This window comes from Gymnogyps californianus, chromosome 3 (assembly GCF_018139145.2).
Source record: "Gymnogyps californianus isolate 813 chromosome 3, ASM1813914v2, whole genome shotgun sequence".
Lineage (NCBI taxonomy): Eukaryota > Metazoa > Chordata > Aves > Accipitriformes > Cathartidae > Gymnogyps > Gymnogyps californianus.
Window position 1 is genome coordinate 81,760,656 of NC_059473.1, and position 7,570 is coordinate 81,768,225.

Sequence of the window (7,570 nt, forward strand, 5' to 3'; positions counted from 1 at the left end):
AAAAGTATCTAAAAGTTTGAAACATTCATTATGAATATCTAGAAATCTGTGACATTTAACTTAACCCTTACTTCTCTCTAAACAAATGCCCATGCTTCTATTCTGTCTGCTTTTCCAACTGTCTGCTAGTTGCTTGTTCTGTGTTGGGAGGGCCCTGCTTAAGTGAGGGTGCCAAAAGCCCACTCTGCCTGCTTTGGCTAGCAGTCACCTTTTCTGGCAAATAGCTTCTGGATTTTCCTTGTTACCACATTGCAACAGAGCTGTGATTTTTAGCTTCCTACCAGTCTGCCATCACTTTGGAGCTTTACTCTGTGGTAGTGTTGGTACTCCCAGGATCTACAGGAGGCTTTCTTTTCCCTATTAATAGGAGGAAAGAAGTTCAAAGATACCACTCCAGGTAAGAAAAAAGTCCAACAACAAACAAAATATGAGGAAAAGAGAGGGAACCTTTAGAAAAAGAACTCGAAATACGTTCAGTTTCAATTTGACATGCAAGAATGCTCCAGGAGCAGTGTTATTTCAGTCCCTTTTGAAAGCGTTTTGCCGAGGAGCGTCAGAGCACCATTGCTGAGCATAAGCACTAGCTTTCAAAGCAATAAAAAAAACCTGGACATATTAAAAAAATATTGAATTGCAACATTGATGTTGCTGAGCCTAATATTACACTTCATAAAGGAGATGGCTATTAAACATGGGATGTTTTCGACTTTCATGAGGTCTGTCCTGTCATCTGTGAGCTCATTACAGAGTGTTGTACAGGAAAGGACCAGGAGTCCAATCAGAAGGTGCAGACATGTGGGCACGCTCACAAAAAACACCCTATCACATACATACTCTGTCTTTTCAGTGCAGTTCCTTGCAGACTTCACCCAGGCGTAGTAATTTCCCCGCTGCTTCTCCTGTTTTGCAGTATTCCGGATTTCACACTGAGAGATCCGAGTCTGACCATGAGAGCCAGTGGGGTGGGAGCCCCCTGACCGATACAGCTTCTCCCCAGCTACTGGAGCCCGCGGACAGACCGAGCTCCCAGCACCACGATGTCTCCTGTGCCTACAGACAGTACTCAGACCGCAGTGCTCTCTGCTACGGTTTTGCACTCGACCACTCCAGGCTGACCGATGACAGACATTTCCATACTCAGGCCTGCGAAGGAGGCAGATGTGAAGCTGGCCGGTATTTCCTTGGCACGCCGCAGCCGGGAAGGGAGAGCTGGTGGGGTTCTCGTTCAGCATTGCCTCTGACTAAGTCGTCCCCTGAGAGCAGAGAAGCGTATGAAAACAGTATGCCCCACATAACGTCAGTGCACAGGATTCATGGTAAGAGATGATAAGGATTTGCAGAAGTGGCGCCATCTCAGATAAAGCAACATGACATAAACATGCAGCTGTTTATGTGACAGACAGAAAATGAGAGAGGCTCTTGATGTATGTCCTTGTCTCAGAGATCGCATCTGTGGAGATGAGGAATACTTAAAATTCAAGTTGAGTTTCACAGTCTGGCTTATATGCAGCAAAATATAATTTTGTTTTATATTTTTTAATCTGTGAAATTAAGGTGGAAATATCTGACTGGTGAGATTTTAAGGATGATCTTAAAAATATAAACAAAATTATAGAAATGATAGAAATGTACTATTTATTTAAATTTGAATGGAATACATTTAGAAAAAATTAGAGCTAAATCCAAGCTAAATATTAAAAAATCTTTAAAGTCTTTGGAGAAATTGTTCTCCAAATGATTTTTTTCTCTGCACTGGTTATTACTAGATTCTGTAAGATTTGCTGTTTATTTTTATTTAAAATTGGCAATTCAAATTAACATTTGCTTTTGGTTTCAGACATTTATCCCCAGCTATAATTTTTAGCCAATTTGAGTCTCTCCATCCTTTCAGCACCAAGCCTGAAACCTTGCTTGGTGTGTCGCAGGTTGCAAACTCAGTGCATTAGCACATCTTCAGAAGCTGAAACTAATAAAAAAATCACAGTGAAAGGCTGATCTTGGGTTTGGAAAAATCCAAAGGTCCTTGGCTTTAAAGGGCAGGCTGAGAGTTGAAAGACTGCAACTGACCCAAAAGTCAGAGTTCAAGGTTGTAAGGATAGATGCAGCATAAAAAAAATGCTTTTCTACTAAAATAATCTGTCAAAACACAGGTTGTATTTAAAGAACTCATAAAAACTAGTTACATTAGTACTATTCCATTGACTTGCAGAATGAGACTTTGGAAATCAAAAAGAATTGTACTATTTTACTCTAATCTGAGGAAAATTATGTTGAGATTAGAAAAATTATTAAATAGCAAGTTCTAGGAAATACAGTGAGAGGAAAAATGAGGAAAGAAAAGGACCCCTAAATTTTACTGATGAGGACTGTTCTCCACTTTTCCTGTGAGAACACACCTCCTTCCTTGTGTCTGTTCTGTACTTCTGGCATACTTGTGTTTCTCTAGCTTTTTCTTCTCCAGAAAAGAGAATTGAGCGAAGTATGATAATTTTGCTGGCAAATTTTGTGCATGGTAATTCTTGCTGAGCATAGAAAGATAGTAATATAGAACTATACGGAGGTACAAATACAAAAGTGTTAAATATTTATTCCGTATCTTCATCAAGGATAATCAATGCAAATGGATAACATAATTTGATTTTAGTTTGTTTCTTGGTTTTGCTGTAATTCCAGGTGCTGCAGTTATTTTCTTTATCGTATCAAGTCTTATGTGTTTCAGTAGCCCTTCAGTCTGCATGTAGCTTTGGGGTAAAACCTGACATGTTGGTCTTAGTTGAGGAGAGGAACATCTCAGCTTCCCTTGCAAATGTGCCATTTTCATTTAGATATAGGCAGTTTCAAACCTTGACCTTTCACAAATGAAACTCTTTTTGACAATACTATGTGAACATTGCTGTCAGAGCAGTTTCTTTGGGCAGAAAACATTTTCTTCCTTTTCTGTTCTTTTAATGTATCTTCTGGTAGTTCTGGTTTAGAGTCACGTTACAATAATGACAATTATCCGACCAGTATGGCAGGCCCTGGATATTGCGTATGAGCCCATGTGTTTCTGGTCACACTCAGGAAGTCTGGGACACTGCAGATATGGTCTGTGCAGTGTGACAAACTGAGCAAGTGGTTTAGAGCCGCGGCCGACCAGCTCCCTAGTGTGTCATGGTGTGCTGGACGTACTGTGTGCTCTGGTGACTGGAGCTCCCTTCCACCTCCAGGCCCTGGCATTTTGGGTCCAGATCTTAAGAGGAAGTGAAGGATAAATTTATGCTTATGAGATACTCCACAGTGCAGTACTTCCACTGACAAATGGCAGGATATGTTTATTATAAAAGCCCATCGCTCATTTTTGTCATGAACTCTGCAACACAGCAGTAGTGGTCTACCACCCAAACAGATCTGTATGCCTTGACCCAACACAGAGCAGGGGGTACTACTTGTGCTAGTCTGCAAATGAGTTTCCTTTGAGGAGTCCTGTCAACCAACGCAACGGGCCTCATCCCCAAAAAGGACTTTGTATGTGCTCAGGCAAAGGCATTGTTAAGTAATTTGTGCAAGTCCAACACGTGTCCTCCTGCAGGCACGTATCTCAGCAAATCCTTTATCAAGCCCTTTATTATAGTGTGGCCTTAGTTGACTGTTCAGGTTTGGGGGTCACTCACTTTCTTCCTAGTGAGGATTGACAGGTCTGATTCTGTCCTTTCAGCTACATGCAAGCTGAACACCTTCTCTGATATGTCTATGGGCCTTATTTTTTAAAGAGAGGTAAGAATATAGTTATATTTTCCCATTCTAAAAGTTTTATATAGCAAATATTTATGCGTTGGGATATGACATCACATTTTTACAGTAACCCTGTCTAACAGCTATGGGTTCTTATGTTTCTAAAGAAGAACTGCCTCATTACTTGTGTTTATTTATTGTTGTGTAACCTGCGTAAAGTCACTACAGGGCCACAAACTATTCCACAATGCCGTCTCTATGTTTTAGCTCCTGGAAAGGCCTAAGAAGACATGCTGGAATGATGTACATTTGTAATTCCTTGAGATTTTTTTTTTTCACCATGGTCCCAATTCACTCAGACCTTGTTGATGCAAAGAGGTAGTGAGGGGCCTGAACTTCAGTGTTGAGGGCACTTTGACATGCCGTGGGGTACCCTGCCTGGCCTCTAGCTGCTCCAGAAGACGCAGAGTTCCTGTAGAGTTGGTGCTATACCTAGTGGGCCTATGCAAATGCTCGGTTACCCTAGAGCATCTCAGGTGGCACTAGATGTCTGTGTTGAGGTGCTTAGATCTCTTCTTTGTGTATTTTCAGCTGTGTTACTTCTAGCATATGCAGACACTGGAAACTAGAGGTTGTCACTGAAAAGCAAGGGGTCTACCATGGTCATTTTTGGTGACTTTGTTACGAGTCACTTGCCTCTGTCTTGGTTTTCTGTCTGTAAAATAAGGTTCAGAGTACTTGTTCTTCAAGATTGCTTGCCTCCTCCAACCTCAATGCTTGTCCCCTTTCTCTCTTTCCTAGGGAGAGGACACTGGGATGAGGACAGTGTCGTTAGCTCACCTGATCCTGGCTCTGCCAGTGAATCAGGTGAACGATACCGTACTGAGCAATATCAGAGCAGTCCGCATGAGCCCAGCAAAATTGAAACTCTAATAAGAGCCACCCAGCAAATGATTAAAGAGGAAGAAAACAGACTACAGTTACGGAAAATGACCCCTGATCCACTGGTCTCCATTAATGGCACAGGGAAGAAGCACGCTATCTGTTTTGCAAACTACCCTCAGCAGCAGTTGGCAGGGGATGTCTGCCGCATCCCAACGGTTGCCAACACTCCTCCCTGTGAACATATCCAGCAACGAGATGGAAAGATTATGAGCCCACATGAAAATGACTATGACAACAGCCCCACAACACTGTCTAGGATAAGCAGCCCCAATTCTGACCGAATATCAAAATCTAGTTTGGTACTAGCTAAAGACTACCTGCATTCAGACATGTCCCCTCATCAAACCCCAGGGGACCACCCAGCAGCCTCTCCAAATTATTACAGCTCCCACAGGCAGTACTTTGATAAGCATGCTTACACATTAACTGGATATGCCCTGGAGCATCTATATGACACTGAAACCATTAGAAACTATTCACTAGGCTGTAATGGATCACACTTTGATGTGACTTCTCACTTAAGGATGCAGCAAGATCCAGCACAAGGACACAAGGGAACATCTGTTATAATAACCAATGGAAGCTGACATTTTTTTTCTAAAAACTTTTGTCCTTTAAAAAATAACCTTTGAGATCTAATTGGAAGATATTATATGTTTTCATGCCCTTGTCATTACCAGCATTTGATATACCACAGTGCACTAGAAAGGATAACCTCAGGTTTGAGGGGATAAGTTAGTTAACACACATTACTTTTAAAAAATAAAAATGCACTGGCATGCAGGGTTAGAGTGAATGGAGCTAAACTCAAAGTTGGTGCCATGCAAGGTGAGAAGGATGGAAGAGGTCTAGGCAGGGAGTGCTTGGGGCAGGCTAGCGGAGCAATTTATGCACATTGTGTAAGACATGGTTGGTTGGAAATGCTGCCAAGGGCAGACCTTCTGAACTGCATGTGCCCCACAGGTCCCAGTCAACAAAACTGCTATGCACTCTTTTTACAGAGAAAGTTGGAATGTGTTCCTTTGAAATACACATCAAAATGTGTACTTCTGGTGATCTGTTTATTCCCTAATGGCCAGGTGTGTTATGCTGCTCCATGGTATAAAGCATCCATGGCTAACCAATACAAAATCAAAAAGGGGAGAAAGAAGAGAGAACTCCTCGAATTGTTATTTCCTTGTGTACTCACATGCATAACTATTTACATATGCTTGATTTGAAAGCAAGTCAAATGAGCAGTATCCTTATGATTAATACGATCAAATATTTACTTCTGCTGTATTCAAAAGAAAGAAGACCTTTCTCAGTGTAGTTTTGAGAAATACATAGGGCTTGGTTGTCTTGCTGTAGAGATGGGGGATTGTCCTCATGTTTTTGAAAGGTTGCACAAGGTGGGTAGTGGAGTGAAATGGAAGAAAATTGTCAGGAGAAGCAGGGAGAATAGGCTGGAATTAGGAGTGGTCCAAGACAAACACATTTAACCCTATGACTAGGTATGCCATTTACTAATAATCATAAAATAAGGAAAAGTGGTTCTAAGTGGCTGAATAATTAAGAATTAATTTGAAACACAGAAGGAACTCAATAGAATCAGAAATTTTGCTGTAAAATACAAAGGCAATTGCATAAGTGTAAAAAATATGAGGCGAGAATAGACAAAAACGGTATGGTGGTTTGTCCTACTTCTGATAAAGTTTTGGAGTAAATTAAGAAAGCATAGAAAATTGTAACTACTCTGATGTACAGTAAAGTAATAGGTATGACTTTGAAAAAGAGATATGCATTCTTTTCTTGCTTGCAGCAGAAAATTTAATGAATATCAGAACTTATTAGGGATATCAAAATCAGCCATATGTACATAAAAAAAACCTGAGGGAAATCAGAGTTCCAAGAAATTCAATTGTATTAAGAATGCTGATATTATCAGGGCCTGTCCTAGAGTTATAGAAGACATCAAAAGAGGCAGAGAAACTTTTTGCAATTTTTAATAATCTCATGAACAAAGAGACACTAATTGATTGGAAAAGAGTAAATAAAAAACATATGCTAAAAAAAGTAAAATAGGGCATTTGTAGGCACAATTGCTAGACCTGTCCTTCTTTGTATGGCATTTATATGAAGTCTCAAAGTTGACTGCAACGGGAGCAGGACCACCGCCCCCTTTTATACGAATGTGGAGGTAAGGGGACTTGAGGTGGTTACTAAAACGAGATTAGCACTAAGTCTAGCTTCATTTGTAACATTAAGAAGCTCGACATATGGGACTGAGTCATCAATGGGACTAAATATAAACCAGCATGCTACGGGTGGGTTAAAAATATCTATTTTCAAATAAAACTAATCAGAAGCAAAAGCTAAATAATAACATTATAAGCCACGTAAGTAGAGATGTACTTGAAAGCAGAGGAAATTACCTCTCTGAACTTGGAATATTGTGTATATCCTGATCACTCCAAGGCAGATTGTGAATCTTGAATTGAGTAGTACCTTACTCCATAAGCAATCTTTGTTGACTGCAGTGTGATCACTCCTGGTGAAATGTACGTTGAACACAAGGAAGAGCAACACAGTCTGGTCTTTATTATCTAAAGCTCATAATAGAAAAGGTGGAGCAGAGCTCAGCAAAAGATAAAGAGACTGAAAGATCTAATAAAAACTTTAAATAAACTGGGTCTGTCATCTTTGTAAGGGAAAAGAGTAAGGGGGAATGTCATTGGTGTGCACGAAGCTCTGCACAGAGGAGAGATAAATAATGGTCTAAAACTATTTGAACTAGCGGCAGAAATGAGAGACAGGGCATTGAATGTTAGCCAAGGCAAAATGAGAACAAAATGATTTGGCAAGAAAATTATTTGACTAACTGCCAAATGAATAACAAAAGTCATAAAGAGAAGCAGCTAGAGATTTTTGT

General features: G+C 40.4%; 1 protein-coding gene across 1 annotated transcript in view; it reads left to right on the plus strand.

Annotated features, from left to right (window-relative positions):
- SIM1 (SIM bHLH transcription factor 1) overlaps positions 1 to 5,246 on the plus strand; it is a 47,698-nt gene extending 42,452 nt beyond the window's left edge. The window contains exons 10-11 of the mRNA XM_050894453.1: positions 911 to 1,316; positions 4,516 to 5,246. Coding sequence (XP_050750410.1) covers positions 911 to 1,316; positions 4,516 to 5,246 — 1,137 coding nt within the window. The remainder of the gene's footprint in view (positions 1 to 910; positions 1,317 to 4,515) is intronic.
- Positions 5,247 to 7,570: the final 2,324 nt, after the last annotated feature.